This window comes from Taudactylus pleione, unplaced genomic scaffold (genome assembly GCF_031769625.1).
Source record: "Taudactylus pleione unplaced genomic scaffold, aTauple2 ptg000352l, whole genome shotgun sequence".
NCBI classification, from domain to species: Eukaryota; Metazoa; Chordata; class Amphibia; order Anura; family Myobatrachidae; genus Taudactylus; species Taudactylus pleione.
Genome location: NW_028284753.1, coordinates 17,791,567 through 17,811,001, shown reverse-complemented (window position 1 = coordinate 17,811,001; position 19,435 = coordinate 17,791,567). Strand labels below are relative to the sequence as shown.

The 19,435-nt window shown below is 50.0% G+C and overlaps 1 protein-coding gene across 1 annotated transcript in view; it reads left to right on the top strand.

Moving 5' to 3' along the window:
- Nucleotides 1-1,638: 1,638 nt before the first annotated feature.
- The window catches only part of PRPS1 (phosphoribosyl pyrophosphate synthetase 1), a 169,955-nt gene continuing 152,158 nt past the window's right edge, over nucleotides 1,639-19,435 (top strand). Inside the window, exon 1 of the mRNA XM_088444302.1 lies at nucleotides 1,639-1,904. Within this exon, the coding sequence (XP_088300428.1) occupies nucleotides 1,783-1,904 (122 nt within the window). The 5' untranslated portion in view covers nucleotides 1,639-1,782. The remainder of the gene's footprint in view (nucleotides 1,905-19,435) is intronic.

The window sequence follows — 19,435 nt, the reverse complement described above, 5'->3', positions numbered from 1 at the left end:
TTTAGTATATAGGGCCAACTCCATTAGGAGCGAGGTGATCACCAGCGCCGCAGCATTGTTCCTCAGATCAGACCAAACTTCAGCAACAGGCAGCCTCAGGATTCTGTCAATTGCTTTACAGTGACAGCTCTCCCCCTGCTCATCACATCCCCCTATGCTACTCTGCTCTACTCTACTCTGTGCTGCCAAGCCCTCTCCCATCCATGCAAAAAATAAATTTTACACAAAAAAAATTTACACTAGGCGGCCTCTTTAGGCCACTGGCCGCCGTGGCACCCCTATGACAGTGCTGTGGCACCCCAGGGTGCCGTTTGGGAACCACTGCCCTACCTACCAACTTTTCTCTTCCTAGATGCGGGATTGCCCACAAGCTCTCTCTACACTGTGAGTGGTGTGTGCTCCCCCCCACCGCAGGACACTGTGGCCCACAGTTGGGACAGTCCCAGAAAAACGGGACTGTCCTGCTTAATGCGGGACACAGGGTTTGCCTCAAATATTGTGGGGCCTGGGTCTGACAAAATAGGCAGGGCCCCCCAGTCCCCCTCCACTTCCCCCGCCTCCCTACCTACAACCCCCCTTCCCCAGCTATCTTATTCATACACAATAAAAAAAAATGTCGGCAAATTGAGGCATATTACAAATAGCTGGAGCCTGCCAGGTAGCATTTGGAGACATCCTTGGGAGCAGGGACAGTCTGTTCTCCCAGTCCCATCATGCGCTATCCACAGTTTGAATACAGAATCATTGGCCCGCGACTCTGGGAGAAAGGACACAGTGGGCGGAATTCAATTGTTTTCGCGGCTTGCATCTCCCGTCTAAAGTGACAGGAGATCGCGGGCCACTATGCAATTGTTCCAGATTTTCGTGCTGATCGCACCCAAAGTGGTCGGGTTTAGCCGCGTAAAGCAGCTAAACCCGACCAAAGTGCTGGGCGCGATCGCGAAAAGTGATGTTTGGGCGCCCAAACATGTCACTTTTCGCACATTTCAGCTCTCACTCCCCTGGGGCTGCGAGCTGAAATGTAGCGCTGTCAGCTGATCGCGCCCGACAAGAGCAAGAATTGAATAGCTCGATCGGGCACGATGGGGGCAGGAATCAATTGAATTCCGCCCAGTGAGTGAGTGACACGCTTACCTTACCTCACTCGGTCCTTCCTTCTTCTGTCTGCTTCGGGCGGCTCCTCACACTACACCACCCGCCCGGCTCCTTTATCTAATTCAGCATGCCCTCAATAAAGTTTCCTTTGATCACTGATGCAGGCTTCAGTGATCATGACGTCACACCGCGTCGGCTTCAGTGATCACAGGAAAACTTTATTGAGGGCACGCCGCCTATACATTTTAGATCTTTTTCCTTTTAAAAGGTTAAAATCATTTTCCCTTTTCTCCTTCCACCCACACTTCCCTATCCCACCACCCATCCCGTTTTCCCCACCTGTCTCCTTTCCCTTGTTGTCTATGTCTGTCCCGCTGCATTTAAAAACCCATTCAAAGGCAATTACTTTTTTAATTTAAATAAAATCCCAATTAGAGCATTTAACTGTGGATCCTGTTGCCAGTACTTATCATGGATGGCGCAGCATCACAGGGGAAATATATACTGCTTCCGCAGCCAATTTTGGAAAGCGGTGTGTGTAAATGAATATCTCATTGGGTGAACGGAAACAGGGCGGGGTAATGAGTTCAGTCTCCGTTAACAAACCAGAAGGACATTTTCTAGGTTTTTCTCGTTAGGCCCTTGTTGAACCATTGACGAATCTGATCACGCAGCGTAGGAGAGAAGATGCCGAATATAAAGATATTCAGCGGGAGCTCCCACCAGGACCTGTCCCAGAAAATCGCAGACCGGCTAGGGCTCGAACTAGGTCGTGTGGTCACTAAGAAGTTTAGCAACCAGGAGACATGGTGAGAGAACGGAGATTTCAGTGAACTAAGTGCTTTGCTTTCTTAGAGATACAACAATACTGCCCGCGTTGTTTGTCTATGTAACACCTTACCTTACCCCACATTAAGGCACCGAGAACTGTGCAGCCTCTGCGTGCCCATCTAGGAAAAACTGGGCGCATGTGTTGCCGGTAACTGTAGTCAGACACTTCTCGGAGGCAAACGTCATGAATGACAAAGCACTAACAGTTCCGAGGCGAGGGTGAAAAAAACGAAACACGTGAGAAAACCATAGCGCCCAACGCACCAAAAGAATACGGCAGGGCATATTTCCCCTTCGTACTCGTAGGGATGGACATGGGAAGCCCACCATCATTTGATGGCAGTGCTTTCACCATTGAATCTTTCGACGCAATGGTAACTAACCATCGCATCAAAAGCATTCAATGGCAAAAACTATTCATATGAATAGTAAAGGGGCGGGGTTAGAGGAGGGGCTCGGACACGAAACAAAAACAGGCAAGCAGGGCTGCCATTACAAATTGTGGGGCTGGTACTGTGAAACTAGGCAGGTATATTTCTACTTCAGGGTCCATAGGGTATCCACAGGATACCTTGGGGGTATAGGTGTGACGTCAGTCGCAGGGCACCAAAGAGTTAAGCTTTCAGCCTCCCAGGATGCACTAGGTCCCCCTCCTATACCCCGCCCCCGGGCCAAGGCACCTCAGTTTAGTTTGGTGCCCGGCCGGAGTCGGGTGCACCTGTTGGAGTGGGGGCTAGAAGAGCCCCTGAAGCTTATTCTTCATGCAGCTGTGGCTGCACATCTGGATGTACAGCATGGACAGTCAGTCCTGACGTCCATGCTGTCTTCCCTACACCCCGCCGGTACCAGAACGCCGGTACTGATCCGGGGATGCTGGTGGGCGTCTGGGGTCACAGCTAGCGGTGACCCCAGATGCTCCGGACCATGGCCGGATTCAAGGGGGACAGAGGTAAGCAGCGGGGTCCCGCGGTGGGTCCCCGCTGATCACATGGTCCTAAGTCCCCAGGCAGGGGGCTCCCTGGGGACTGGCTGCAGCGTGGAGCCAGGCGACCAACCTGCGCTTCCACTACCCCCTGGGACAGCGGACCGCAGCAGAGCGGTAGCGCTGCGGCGTCCCAGGGGTTAAATGCATGCCAGGGGAGCGCGCCTTCCCTGTCTCACAGCCGGCGCCTCCCCCGCTGCACACAGCCCTCTCTGCATGCTGCCGACTGGTCCTGTGGCAGCGCTCCTCCCCCAGGCCAGCCTCCTCTCTGCTCCTCGGCGGCCATCTTCTCCAGAACGCATGGTGAACGCTGCTGGAAGCGCTGGACGGAAGCATCGTGGTCTGGGTCCCCCCGCATACCTCTCCTCCGCTGTGGTCAGGTCTGTGTATGCAGCGCTGTGTCCTACCAGGCCCTGTGTCTGTGTAGTTGAGTGATCAGCGCTGTTAGTGCAGGAATTGTTATTTTTCTGCATTGTATGTGACTGTGCTAGCGCTGCTGCCTGTAATCTTTTCTTCTCTAAACTGTCAGCTTTATTACTGTCCCTGTTCTTTCTGCTAAAGCCCTTGCGGTGCGGTGCTGCAGGGTGGTCTCTCGCCTATTTAATACTTAATTGGTGAGAGAGGTCACATACGTGGTGCCATCATGTCTGAAAGTGATTTTCCCCTCCGGCTACAGTGTACCACGTGCAAAGTACCGTTAGCGGAGGGGGAGGGTAGCGCGGAGGGCCTTTGCCGGCAGTGTTTGTCCATGGCGCGGCCTATTACGGTTACAGCACCGGTACAGGAGCCGCCCTGGGCTTGTTTCGCTCAGGCGTTAACAGCTTTAGTGGGCCAGTTAGCTCCGCAGCCCGCGTTTACTCCGATGGGTTTGTCCCAGCAGTCTGTGGTGTCGTCACCCATGCAGGGGTTCCCACGACAATTGGTGGTACCCCACAGTCTCCCTATTTCCCCGCTCCCGGGTTCTCAGGAGCCAGCGTGGGTTAACTCCCTGACGAGTTCTGTACAGCACTTGTCGGATGTGTTGCAAGGGGAGTCTGTGATGCGGTCTCATAAAAGGCCGGTGGCGTCTCTGTCCGCTCCTTATGAGGATGACGAAGGGACGTCTGATGATGGGGAGATTCTAGATCCTTACGATCAGGAACCTCTCCATACTAAGGACGCTGATGCTAAGTCCAAAGTATATATTCCTGGACTTATTCGGGCGGTCCGCACAGCCTTGGTGATTGAGGACGAAGTTCCCCCAGCGGCTAAATCTAAGTATGCCTTTTTCAAAGATGTGAAGGGCGATGCCACAGTCTTTCCTCTTTCGGGTCAGTTGGTGGACCATTTAGAGGAGGCGTGGAAACAACCTGGCAAAAGATACCAGCCGCAGAGACGCCTGGCGGTGGCTTATCCGTTCGCGGATAATTATTTTGCGAAGTGGGAATCCCCTCCACAGGTGGATTCTCACGTGACCCGTCTTGTCCGTAGTGCCACATTGCCGATGCCATCCATGTCCTCCCTTAAGGATGCTACGGACCGCAAGGTAGAAATCTGCCTGAAGTCCGCTTATTCCCTTGCTGGGGGGGCAGCACGGCCGGCTATGGCCATTTGCTGGGTTGCCAGAGCGATGGAGCGCTGGGCGGATTCATTAGAGGCTTCTTTTGAATCCGACTGTCCGGCCGATCAGGCGGAGTTGATTGGCAATCTCCGTGATTCGGCCACCTACATCAACGAGGCGGCTCTAGACATTAGTACTCTGGTGTCTAGAATTTCTTCAGCAGCGGTAGCTGCTCGTCGCACCTTGTGGCTGCGATCCTGGAAGGCGGACGCAGATTCCAAGAAAGGTCTGGAAGCGTTGCCGTTTACCGGAGAAGTTCTCTTCGGTCCGGATCTGGATAAGATTGTGGCCACGCTGGCGGCAGCCAAATCTGCCTGTCTCCCGTCGGCCGCTGCTCCTTCTGGTTCGGGACCATCGTCCTTTCGGTCATCTAGGGCCCAGGGCAGGCCCAAACCACAGTCGTTTCCTCGACAGGCTGGCCCTAAGAAATCGGTCAAGCCCCGGAAGCAGGCATGGAGTACCAGACGTCCGGCCCCCAAGCCAGATGGCAAGCCTGCGGCCTGACGGTCCGGGCCTCCCTTTGGGGGATCCCAGGGTGGGAGGCCGCCTGCTACAGTTCGCCCAGTGTTGGTCGACCACTACGACAGACACTTGGGTTCTGGAGGTGGTTTCCCACGGATACGCCCTCTCCTTCCGGCACAGACCCCCGGCTCGCTTCTTCACCACGGGTCTCCCATCAGACCGGAACAAGGCTACGGAGCTGCGGAAGGTATTGCACACTATGCTCCAGGCTGGAGTTATAGTGGCGGTTCCATTCTCCCAGAGGGGCCAGGGTTTCTATTCAAATCTATTTTTGGTACAGAAACCCAATGGGTCATATCGTCCGATTCTCAACCTCAAAGCACTCAACAAGTCTTTGCGGGTCCCGAAGTTTCGGATGGAGACCCTACGGTCCATCATTCTGGCGCTGGAACCTGGGGACTACTTGGTGTCATTGGACATACAGGACGCTTACCTGCATGTCCCTATTCTTCGGCGCCATCAACAGTTCCTCAGGTTTGCAATCAGCAGCGACCACTTCCAGTTTCGGGCGTTACCTTTTGGCCTGGCAACAGCACCACGTGTTTTCACCAAGGTGATGGCGGTCATGGCGGCTTCTCTGCGGCTGCAGGGAGTCCGCATGTTGCCGTATTTGGACGACCTGTTATTGGTGGCAGGATCTCCAGAGCTCCTGTTACGCCACTTGGACCTGACCATTGCACTGCTGCAACGGCACGGCTGGCTAATCAACTGGCAGAAGTCCACTCTAATCCCGTCTCGGAGGATTCTGCATCTTGGAGCCTTATTGGACTCGGGACAGCAAAGGATCTTTGTGACGGAGGACAAGATCTCTGCTTTACAGTCAAGGGTGCGCAGTTGTCTGCACAGCCGCCGGGTGTCCTTACACTCGGCGATGAGGTTACTGGGCTCCATGGTGTCGGTGTTCGACATGGTGGAATACGCCCAGTTTCACTCCAGACCTCTGCAGCACCTGATCCTGTCCAAGTGGAACGGGCTGACTCAGTCTCTGAAGTCCCAGACGATTGTGCTCACCCAGGAGGTTCGCCTGTCCCTTACGTGGTGGTTACAGACGACCCACCTCAACAAGGGACGTCCGTTCTGGGTTCCAAATTGGGTCCTGTTGACAACGGACGCCAGTCTTCGGCGCTGGGGAGCAGTTTCGGGTCCACACTTGTTCCAGGGCAGGTGGACGCCGACAGAAGCGGAGCTTCCAATAAATATCTTGGAACTCCGTGCGGTCTTCAAATGCTCTCCAGCAGGCACAGCGGTTTCTCCAGGGTCGCCCGGTGCAGGTCCAGTCGGACAACGCTACCACCGTGGCCTACATAAACAGGCAAGGAGGAACTCGCAGTCGGGCGGCTCTCGTAGAGGTCTCTCGGATCCTGGTTTGGGCGGAGCGCAATCTTCCGGCCATATCAGCGGTCTTCATCCCGGGAGTGCTCAATTGGGAGGCGGACTTTCTAAGTCGCCAGGACGTTCATCCGGGGGAATGGTCCCTGCACCCGGACGTTTTTCAACTACTGGTGGACAGGTGGGGTCTTCCAGAAATCGACCTCATGGCGTCCCGGCACAACAACAAGTTGCCGGTGTACGGGTCTCGCACAAGAGACGAAGGGGCGTCTCTGGTGGATGCTCTGTCCGTCCGGTGGACGTTCCGGTTCGCATACCTGTTCCCTCCGGTCTCCCTTCTTCCACGGGTAATCCGGAAATTCAAACAGGAAGGAGGGACGCTCCTGTTGATAGCTCCCGCGTGGCCCAGACGGCACTGGTTCTCAGACCTTCAGGGTCTGTCCATGGACATTCCTCTGCGGTTGCCGCTACGACCGGACCTTCTGTCTCAGGGTCCTTGCCTTCACCCGGACCTGACTCGGCTGTCTTTGACGGCGTGGCTGTTGAGACGGCCATGCTGAGGTCCCGGGGGTTTTCCAGCTCTGTGGTGCGTACCATGTTACGAGCTCGGAAACCGTCTTCCGCGAGGATATACCATCGCGTGTGGCATACGTTCTTCCAGTGGTGTCGACCGAGAGGTTATGCACCGCGGGAGTTTCGTCTGTCTCGGATTCTCGCCTTCCTGCAAGCGGGACTAGATCATGGGCTTCGCCTTGCTTCTTTGAAGGTACAGGTTTCGGCCCTATCTGTCTGGTTTCACCGTAGGATTGCTACAATCCCGGATGTGCGCACCTTTATGCAGGGTGTTCTCCGCATTCAGCCGCCCTTTGTTCCACCTGTGGCGCCTTGGGATTTGGCTGTGGTCCTGAGGGCTCTCCAAGGACCGCCGTTTGAACCACTGGGCTCAGTGGATCTTAAATGGCTAACAGCTAAGACTGTTTTCCTTCTGGCCATTGCTTCGGCCAGACGTGTTTCTGAGTTAGGGGCTCTTTCTTGTAGACCCCCTTTCTTGGTTTTTTATGGGAACAGGGCAGTGCTCCGCACTCGGCCCGAGTTTCTTCCCAAAGTTATTTCCCAGTTTCATATTAACGAGGAAATAGTTGTTCCGGCCTTTAACTCACCGGGTCTTTCCGTGGGTGAGGCCTCTTTGGATGTTGTGCGGGCCTTAAGGACTTATGTTGACCGCACTTCTTCGTTTAGGAAGTCGGACGCTTTGTTTGTCCTCTTTGGCTTCCGTAAAAAGGGTTGGCCTGCTTCAAAGCAAACTTTGGCAGCCTGGATCCGTATGGCTATTTCTGAAGCTTATCTTCATGAAGGCCTACCGGTCCCTCCTTCTCTGAAGGCTCATTCCACTAGGTCTGTGGGTCCTTCGTGGGCAGCTCGACGTGGTGCCTCGGCAGTTCAGATCTGCAAGGCTGCTACGTGGTCTTCTGTCCATACCTTCGTGAGGTATTACAGGTTTGACACCTTCGCCTCTCAGGATGCTTCCTTCGGGCGGCGGATTCTCCTTTCTGCACAGGAGCGTCCCCACCCTTAAAGGATACTGCTTTGGGACATCCCCAAGGTATCCTGTGGATACCCTATGGACCCTGAAGTAGAAAATATGAGATATGGTAAGAACTTACCCTTGTTATCTCTATTTCTACGAAGTCCATAGGGTTCCACAGGACTCCCGCCCTGTCGCACCTGTGCTGCAGATGGGCTTTGCTCTGGTCACCGGTTTTCCGTCTCCCTCTGGTGAGAATGTGATTCTTGTATGTGTCCAGATCTTTGTTCTCTCTCTTCCTTCTCCTCCTCCGGCCTATGGCTTGGTAACTAACTGAGGTGCCTTGGCCCGGGGGCGGGGTATAGGAGGGGGACCTAGTGCATCCTGGGAGGCTGAAAGCTTAACTCTTTGGTGCCCTGCGACTGACGTCACACCTATACCCCCAAGGTATCCTGTGGAACCCTATGGACTTCGTAGAAATAGAGATAACAAGGGTAAGTTCTTACCATATCTCATATTATATATATATATCTCTGCCTTCCAATAAACGGAGGCACTCTGAGACTGGTAAATCAACAAGCGTGTAATGAAAACAGACACCAACGTTTCGGGACCAAACGTGTCCCTTTGTCCCGAAACGTTGGTGTCTAGTGTTCCTTCTAGCTCCGGCGGGAGGCAGGGCGCCGGAGCTAGAGAGGGCATGCCCGCGCGCGCGCCTTCGAGAAGGGGGCGCGGTCATTGGAAAAGGGGGCGTGTCTATAAGACTCGTCCCCTTTTCGTCACTCTTGGGGGCGTGCCCGGCACTTACGGACACGCCGGGCAGCGCCCAAGCCCTGCAGACAGGGAGAATAGATGCCGGGCGCATGCGCCCGGCGTCTATTCTCCAGCGGTGACCGGGTCACCGCATGTTTCTCCACCCGCGGGACACTGCGTCCCGCGGGTGAGAACGGCTCCCGCAGGCTGTGAGGGCAGGGCGCTTTTTGCCCTCCTCCTGGAGGGCAGGGTGCTTTTTGCCCTCCAGAAGGAGGGTAGGGCGCCGCGCCCCGCTAAAACAGCCTAGCGGGAACGCTAGGTGTCTGTTTTCATTACACGCTTGTTGATTTACCAGTCTCAGAGTGCCTCTGTTTATTGGAAGGCCTGGATGAAAGTATGTACGGAGGGCACCTGAGCAGTTGATGGAGGAGGGAAGAGTGCCGTTCCACAAGAGATTGTGTGTGTGTGTGTATATATATATATATATAATTACACACACACACACACACACGAAAGGCAATGGCGGCGGTACTCGTCCAACAAAGATAATTCAATCGGGTTACAAATAACCTATAACGTTTTACCTCAACGTTTCAATCTATAAAGATTTTCATCAGGAAGAATGATGCACTGTAAAAAACACTTACCTATATAACATAATATGCACACCACGAGTGCAACCTTCACCGTCCATCTGAGTGGGCGTCTGACGTCACTGCGTCGCGCCATGCAGCGGCCACAACGCCCCGCACATCACTCACTATGGAAACCAGGTTAAACAAACAAAGTGAAGAAAACCATCACAAATAAAAACAAGCAGATCTACTTAATGGCATAAGACATAATGTGGGTGACAGGTACAACATGAGCTAATGGCATCAGAATATTAAGCAGCAGAAACAGTCGTGCCTTTATTCTGTACCTGTTATTTGCAGAGGGCACCCAATATTACTGGATAGTGGAGGAGTGCCAAGCCCCTGTTATAAAATATATATATATTAGGGGTGAGCGGGTTCGGTTTTACTCGGTTCTTATCGCCACTTTACCGCAATTTCGGCTCGATTTCATTCGCTATCCAAAACACGTGTTCGGCGATAGCCAATAAAAAGATCCGAGTAAAACCGAACCCGCTCACCCCTAATATATATATATATATGTGTGGGATACGTGCCAATAGTTAATACGGTATACAATCGGGAAACCGGCTGCCTTAATACCGGCAGCCGGCTTCCCGACTGTCATATCCCGGCGAGGGTGAAATGCCGGGCGTCTAGATGTAGACGCCTGACACTTCCTCGACGCCGGGAGACAGGCGCCCGGCATCCCGATCGAAGGGATGCCGGGTGCCGCGAGCGGACAGCTGCGGTGGGGGAGAGGGTTAAGTTTAGGGCACCCGGGGGGGGGACTTAGGGTTAGGCACCCCCCGGGAGGGTTAGGCTAGGGGGGAGGGAGGGTTAGGGTTGGGCACCCCCGGGGGGACTTGGGTTTAGGCAGCGGGGAAGAGGGGTGTTAGGGTTAGGCACAGGGGGGTGTTTAGGGTTAGGCACCCCTAAGGAAGGTTAGGCTTAGGGGGGTTAGGTTAGTAGATACTTACCTTAGGACGATCAGGATTTCCAGCGCTGTCGGGCTTCCGCTGCCGGGCTCTGCTGGTTTGTTGGGCTGCCGCTGCTGGGATTCGAGCTCCCGGTCATGCGGCAGCCGGGATATCATACCGATTCCGTTAATACACCCCTGACTTCCCTATGGATCCAAACTAAATCAACTGCAATACAGCCTGACCAATACCGGCGTCAGCTCTCTGTCAATAAGTAATCACTGGAAGTATAGATAGTTGTCAATGGATATTAACTATAGAGCGACTGGCTAGTTGATTTAAATATATAAATAATGGTTTAAAAACACGTGAATGATGTATCACTATAACAAAATGTCAAGTGCTAGTGCAAAATAATACCCCTTTTACACCAGAGCAAAAACCTGGGTTTTTGCTGGGTCTACCCGGGTCGCAGCTCAGTGTAAAAGGGTCCCTGAAAAATAACCCAGGTCAAGTGACCCAGCAATCCAACCCAGGTAGCTACCAGGGTTTGGAACCAGGATGGACCCGTGGTGCAGTGTAAACTGTGCAACCCGGGTTATCTGACCTGGGTCATGCCTAAAATGAGCTGATTGGTGGTTGTGGAGCATTCACCTTCCACTTTTTATGACCTCACAGGTTTAGCAGGGCAGACCTGAGTTCAGTGTGAACAGGGCTGACCTGGGAGTAACCCAGATCGAAGGTGCAGTGTAATACCCCTTTTCCACCTAAATTCCGGGTCTGACCCGGAGTTGGAACAAAGTTCCTATCCGGATCAGACCCGGAATTTTGCCGGCGCCGATTCGGGATATTCCCGAGTCAGCGCTTCTCACACCGCAGTCGGGTCTGCATAGACCCGGCTTTTGCGGAGTGAAAGTGGTCGCTTGGAGATGACGTCATCTCCAAGCGCCACTGAAGCCGGACCAATCGGCCGGCTAGCAGCGCACTCCAGGTCATAGTGACCCGGAGTGCGCTGTTCTCATAGCAGGGTTTCACGGGCTACGCCCGTGTTAAACCCTGCTAGTTACCTGGGTTGGATTGCCGGGTCACTCAACCCGGCGATCCAACTCTCTCCCCTTTTACACCAGGGAGCTGCCCGAGTTAACCCTTCAAAAACCCGGGTTTTAGCTTCGGTGTAATAGGGGTATAAATGGGTCTGACCCAAATAGTAGGCATAGAAAACAGGCTATGCCTGCTATTTGAACTGCCTATTGCCACCTCAGATAAGCCACCTCGCTTATATATTGAACTATTCTCTTATTTATTGTTATTTGCATTACTTATGTCATTACCTCCCCCCCCCCTTCCCTCCTTTTAATAAGGAATGTTTTTATTCCTTGTGTCTATATTATATATTGTTTCATAATTTATTAATTGACTGCACTATTCCTTACGAGTTTTTACACTGGGTTATTAATTGGAGCTCATACAGGTCTATCAACTCTTTTGCACTTTACCTCATTATTCTCTCCTGTATATAGAATATTGTTCACATATATGGAATAAGTTTTTGCACACAGTTGCACCTTATTTTGCACTAGCACTTTATATTTTATTATAGTGATACATCATTCACGTGTTTTTAAACCATTATTTATATATTTAAATCAACTAGCCAGTCGCTCTATAGTTAATATCCATGTACAAATATATATATATATATTTTACATACAGTCAGGTGCATAAATATTTTGACATTGACAGAATTTTCATATTTTGGCCTCTATTCACCACCACAATGGCTTTGAAATGAAACAAACAAGATGTGCTTTAACTGCAGACTTTCAGATTTAATTTGAGGGTAATTACATCCAAATCAGGTGAACGGTGTAGGAATTACAACGGTTTCTATATGTGCCACCCACTTTTTAAGGGGCCAAAAGTAATGGGACTATCAACTCAAAAGCTATTTCATGGACAGGTGTGGGCTATTCCCTCATTATTTCATCATCAATTAAGCAGGTAAAAGGTCTGGAGTTGATTCTAGATGTGACATTTGCATTTGGAATCAGTTTCTGTCGACTCTCAATATGAGATCCAAAGAGCTGTCACTATCAGTGAAGCAAGCCATCATTAGGCTGAAATATTAAAACAAACCCATCAGAGAGATAGCAAAAACATTAGGTGAGGCCAAATCAACTGTTTGGAACATTCTTAAAAAGAAAGAACGCATCGGAGAGCTCAGCAACACCAAAAGACCAGGAAGACCAGGGAAAACAACTGTGGTGGATGACAGAAGAATTATTTCCCTGGTGAAGAAAAACCCCTTCAAGAACACTCCAGGAGGTAGGTGTATATGTGTCAAAGTCAACAATCAAGAGAAGACTTCGCAAGAGTGAATATAGAGGGTTCACCACAAGATTTAAACCATTGGTGAGCCTCAAAAACAGGAAGACCAGATCAGAGTTTGTCAAACAACATCTAAAAAAGCCATTACAGTTCTGGAACAACATCCTATGGACAGATGAGACAAAGATCAACTTGTACCAGAGTGATGGGAAGAGAAGAGTATGGAGAAGGAAAGGAACTGTTCATGATCCAAAACATACCACCTCATCAGTGAAGCATGGTGGTGGTAGTGTTATGGCGTCGGCATGTATGGCTACAAATGGAACTGGTTCCCTTATTGATGATGTGACAGCTGACAAAAGCAGCAGAATGAATTGTGAAGTGTTTCGGGCAATATTATATGCCCATATTCAGTCAAATGCTTCAGAACTCATTGGACGGTGCTTCACAGTGTAGATGGACAATGACCCGAAAGCATACTGCAAAAGCAACCAGAGAGTTTTTTAAGGCTAAAAAGTGGAATGTTATGCAATGGGCAAGTCAATCCCCTGACCTGAATCCGATTGAGCATGCATTTCACTTGATGAAGACAAAACTGAAGGGAAAATGCCCCAAGAACAAACAGGAACTGAAGACATTTGCAGTAGAGGCCTGGCAGAGCATCACCAGGGATGAAACCCAGCGTCTGGTGATGTCTATGCGTTCCAGACTTCATGCTGTAATTGCCTGCAAAGGATTTTCAACAAAGTATTAAGAAGTGAAAGTTAGATTTAGGATTGTTTAGTTTGTCCCATTACTTTTGGCCCCTTAAAAAGTGGGAGGCACATATAGAAACCGTTGTAATTCCTACACCGTTCACCTGATTTGGATGTAATTACCCTCTAATTAAATCTGAAAGTCTGCAGTCTGTCAATGTCCCGATATTTATGCACCTGGCTGTGTGTGTGTGTGTGTGTGTATATATAATATATATATATATATATATATATATATATATTTTTTTGGAGGTGTGTCTAATCTTTATTAAAGTCATTAATACACTATCTGGTTCTTTAAGTGTACCACTCTGTCCCCCTCTCATAGGGATTATGGGTGCGACTGCTGCTCACCCGGGCCAACTCCCCTCCACTCCATAGTCCATACAATGACAGACGCCGCGTTGTCCTCCTACCTGCCCTCCCGCACTTCCGGCTGGTCAGGGTTGCGGCCGGCTGCTACTGTATGCGACGACGGCCCGCAGCCAGTAAAAGCAGCAGAGCACAGAGGAGTAGCTCAGCTGATGCTAATCAGCGCTTCGCTCGGCTGCTCCTCTGTTACAGTAGGAACAGGGGACAGTGGATGAGATGTCCCCTTTGAGGCAGGGGGTAGTGTGGGTGGTTAGAGCGGGGGGTGGGGGCACTGCAGTACCGGCAGTCCCCCACTGATGGCGGCCCTGAAGGCAGGCAGGCAGAGCTGAATGAGGACTAGGAGAATGAGAAACACTGGCACTGCCACGCTGCTGCTGCTGCTGTGGGCACTTATAGCAACAATAATTATTAAATATACTTATAACACACAGAAAACGAACCTCTTACAGCACCAGCAGAGAAATCACTCTCCATCTCTGCTGGTGCAAACGTTATTGTCACTCTGTGTGTCTGTGAGTGACTGCTGCTGCAGGGCCAAGGCTTCACACTGATTGGCTGTCACTGTCTCAGAGAGCCAATCAGAGTTAGCAGAGAGGGGGGGCGAGGGCCAGTTCTGAGGCGTTGAGAGACAGCCTCCAACGATCCCAGCAGCATGAGCCAGAAGGGTTATCAGAGACATAGCACACAGCAGCCAGGGGAGGCACAGCTTTTAATATTTAAAGAAAAGAAGCCACCATGGAAACACCATTGAATGATTACCATTTGATGGCAGCAAACATCGGAATGCTGCCATCGAATGGTAAAAATACTAACATCAGAAGAAAAACATCAAGGGTCGGCAGACATCGACCACCGATGTCCATCCCTACCCCTTCGTGCTAGGAAGAGTATACATCCCCTTCACTAGCCGTACCTGGATGTGACATAAAGGTGGAAGTCGAGATTTCTGCCCACACTTTCCACGAAAATAAGAATGTTGGCCCCTTGCGGGCTCGCTTCGCTCGCCACAAGAATATATTCCCCCTCTATGCCCACTTGGATGGTAGGAAATTACTTTGGACACTGGCAGATGACGTTATCGTACAGAAACGGAAGGGGATCTATTTCTTACTCCGTCGTGCTAGGAACCTGGAAGTGACGTGAGTGAGGGTGGAAGTGCAGCGCCATGCCCATTAACGCCAATTAAAGCAGAATGTTGTCCCCTCGCGGGCTCGGTGGCTCGCTGCGCTCGCCACAAGGTTATAAGTCCACTTGGATGGTAGGGAATGATGTTGGACACTGGCTGATGACGTCGGGGTCCTCTCCATGAAGGGGATTTAGACATTAGGTAAGGTATCTAAATTCCCTTCATGGAGAGGACCCTGAAGTCATCAGTTACTGCCAAACGTCATTCCCTACCATCCATGTGGTCATATAGGGGGAATATAAACCTGTGGTGAGCCACCGAAGCGTGGCGAGCGGACAAGTTTCTCCTTTTAGATGGACTTTATGGGCAGGGATGCACACTTCCGCCCTCACTGACGTCACTTCAAGGTCCCTAGCATGAAGGTGAAATAAGCTCTGTCCATCCAAGTGGGTAAAGAGGGGAAATATAATCTTGTGGTGAGCGAACAAATGTCTTTTTTTGGTGAACTGTGTGGGTAGGGAACCGCCCTTCCGCTCTCACTGCACGTCATTTCCAGGTACAAATACAGAAGCGGAAATTTACCTTTCTCCACCAATATGTTGATAATAGTGTAAGTCATATATGTGGCCAAACAGTCTATGTGTTGTTTTGGTGAAAGTGTATTTATGGAGACTAGGCTGAAGTTGGCTTCTTATTCGTGCTCCAGATTCTTATTCAGTAGTTATATTAAAACAATTAAATCAAGTAGGATCATATTTTAACATTGAAAAAAACAAGATAGTGTATCTCTTACACAAATTTCAAATGTAATTTGCCTGGTCCAGCAAGGTTTTGGGCATGAAATAGGCTGGCAAAGTGGGCACAGGCACCATTTTTTACCATTTGGAATAAGAAGCTGCAGTTTTTGCAAGGGTTGAACAGCCTTGGGCCACAAATTTGACACTTGAAACCAACAGATGGGGGGGGTCACCTACATATGACCCGCGTGTATTTTGCCTGGCCCAACAAGGTTTTGGGCATAAAATAGGCTGGTAAAATGAATAAGTAGCTGTAGTGTTGCAAGGGTTAAATAGCCTTGGGCCACAGATTTGACACGTCCAAAGAACAGCGAAGGGTCTCTTACATGTGACCCACTTGTATTTTCCCTGGCCCAACAAGGTTTTGGGCATAAAATAGGCTGGTAAAGTGGGCACAGGTACAACTTGTATTAATTTGAATAAGTAGCTGCAGTTTTTGCAAGGGTTAAATAGCCTTGGGCCACAAATTTGACACTTAAAACCAATATAGGGGTGGGGGGTCACATACATATGACCCACTTGTACTTTGCTTGGCCCAATAAGGTTTTGGACATGAAATAGGCTGGCAAACTGAATCAGTATGAATGATCGCTGGCCCTATGGCCAGCGGTTCAAATCCCGACGCCGGCAGACCGACAGCAGTGGAAATCCTGACGGGATTTAGGTAAGTATAACTAACCCTAACCCTCCCTTAGGGGTGTAACCCTAACCTCCCAACCCAAGTGCCAAAACCTAACCCGCACCCCTGCCTCCGCAGCCTAAACTGAAGTCTCCCGGGGTTGGCGCCTAACCCTAACCTCCACCCCCCCCCCCCTTCCCCAAGCCTAACCCTCCCAATGGGGGGTGCCTAACACTAAGTCCCCCCAGGGAGCACCTAACCTAAACCTTCCCCTCGCAACTGTCTACGCCCACCACCTGGCTTACCTTCGTACGGTAAGCCGGGCGTCGGGCTCCCGGCATAGGTTTAATGACAGGCGTCAGGATTTCGATGCCTGTCATTAGTACCCTGCTGGAATTTGACAGTCGGGAAGCCGGTGGTCGGCATTTCGTTCGTCTGCTTCCTGACTGCATCCCCAGGCAAACTGGGCTAAGGTACAAAATGTATTAAATTTAATATTCTGTTTTAGCGGGCACTTATGGAGGTGCTGGGCTTCCTCAAAGCTCTCCCCTCATGATTAGTAGATGCCATGCGCACGGCGTTTGTTCACCTACCAGTCATCGTTCACCTCAACTTTTCCCACCCCCAGGACACTGCAATCAACGTGTGGGGAAGACTTGGGACAGGTTGTTTTAGCGGGGCGCCACTACAAGGGCAGTGAGCATTTTGCCCTTTTAAAATCAGGCAGGTCACTGTGCCCTGCTAAAACAGCCTAGCAGGAATACTATACTTACTCAAAACAATACAATTTGTACCTGTACAAAAAATTGTGCCTGTGCCCTCTTTGCCAGTCTATTTCTTGCCCAAAACCTTGTTGGGCCAGGCAAATTACATTTGTAATGTGTGTAAGGGATACGCTTTTCTGTTTTTACAATGTTAAAATTGTGATCCTACTTGATTAAATTGTTTTAATATAACTTGTTCTGAATAAGGAGCTGGAGCACGAATAAGAAGTTGGCCGAATAAGAAGCTAACTACAGCCTCGTCAGAGGGATCAGATAATCATTCTCCCACGATCATCTTTCCATAGGGTTAAAACAGTTGATGGCATTTTCAGGTATCGGGCTTAGCTTTTTGGAGCATAGTAAATTATCCCAGATTTCTGTCAGCTTTAATAATAATGGGGCCTGCATTCTGCAATGGTAGTTTACATAAAGCTGCCATTTCCTTTTTATTTTTGCAAGTAATGCCCTAAGTAAGTAGGTCCCTGAGCCTGTTTACACTTCGTTTGAGTGAAACAAATCTGAAGTTTAGGCAAATAATTTATTTTAATGGATGTTGGCACACGGGCAACCAATCTTCACTACTGCATGTGAGCAATACTAGGTAAATGCTGCACATTTTAAAAAGGGCCTTTTTTTATTTTTTCCAGTACCTATGAAGATTGCATTCCTGCTATGGGACAATGCAATGAGATTGATTCACACACCATAGTACAATGGTCCTTTATTAATATTTACCAGCCAATGGGGGCAGTCAGTTTGGAACGGCAGCAGTGGGTGTTGTGATGTGGAGCGGTGTTGCAATCACATCACAATGGCCACCATGACGCAAATCAGTTGGAATAGCTTCACTCGGGAACTAGATGGCCGCGGGCAGTCTCCAGGAGCCTAGATGAGTATTCCAGGCATCCGGGAAGAGCCACCCAAGATTCGGGAGAGTAGGCAAGAATACCTTGATATCGTGCCACAAGTGGTCCAAAGCGCCTACAGTGCATCCGGAAAGTAACGCTTCACTTTTTCCACATTTTGTTATGTTACAGCCTTATTCCAAAATGGAATAAATTCATTTTTATCCTCAAAATTCTGCACACAATACCCCATAATGACATGTAAAAATATTTTTTTGAGATTTTTGCAAATTTAATAAAAAGAAAAAACACTTAAGAAATCACATGTATATAAGTATTCACAGCCATGAAGCTCAAAATTGAGCTCAGGTGCATCCTGTTTCCACTGATCATCCTTGAGATGTTCCTACAGCTTAATTGGAGTCCATCTGTGGTAAATTCAGTTGATTGGACATGATTGTTAAAAGGCATACACCTGTCTATATAAGGTCCCACACTTGACAGTGCATGTCAGAGCACAAACCAAGCATGAAGTCCAAGGAATTGGCTGTAGACTTCCCAGACAGGACTGTCTCGAGGCACAAAGCTGGGGAAGGGTACAGAAAAATATCTGCTGCTTTGAAGGTTCCAATGAGCCTTGGGGCTGTTAGTAGTTGACTAAAAACTTACTGTGTGTGTGTGTGTGTGTGTGTATATATGTATGTGTATGTATATATATTAATCCTCCCTTTATATGAGTCAGCCAGAGACCACTCTCTGATGCTGGTGGTAGCTATTTGCTCAGGAGGTGGTTCCTATATGCCTCCTCTGCGGTGATCAGGGCATACAGAGCTCTAAGTCCTACCAGGTGTTTGGTAGTTGACTAGAGAGCTTAGTGTGTATGTACATGTGGATATGTGTATATATCAAATTATATATCCGTGTGCATTTCATGTGACTTATGAAATCTGCTGGGCTATGCTGCAGCATAGCACATCACTGCTGTTTCTCCGCATTTAACCCTCTACGAAGATGTGTGAGGATATAGTGGGTGTGAAACGATGGTCACGTTGATACTCAGATGTTGGATAACTTTGTTATGTCCAATGAAACTGTAAGACAGGTGGCAGGCGCCCCTGGGCTGGTGTCATGTATGACCTGTAGCAGCAGCCCCCTAGGGTTATGCCCTCTATGTTCCATCATGGATGGACATGTGTGCTGGTCGAGGCAGGGCATCATCTTCAGTAGCCTTTCTACAATCGCTACAAGCTGCTAGATCTATGCAGCCAAGACTAGATGGTGTCGGCCCCTTACGTGGGCCAGGCCACAGAGAGGGACGATATGGGTGTCCTCACAGGATTTAATACAGGTGGGATGTTGTGGTCACTGTTCTAAAGAGTCACCACAGTAGTGAAATCTACCATATCATGGCACAGGTTGCGGACGGGTTGGCGGCTCCTACGCCGGCACTGATAATGAAGTACCTTCAGCAGCTGCAATCTACCATGTTTAGGCCCCCTATGCATCTGTCCTGGAGGGACATTTGTGCTCACTTGGGTCAGAATGTGACTTCATCCTCAGCAGCTTTTCAGCAACTACGGCAAGCAGCTAGGCCAGTACAGCCAAAAAAATCAGAAGGTGGTCGGTCTCATGCTCCGTCCAGCCCTCAGATTCTGGTA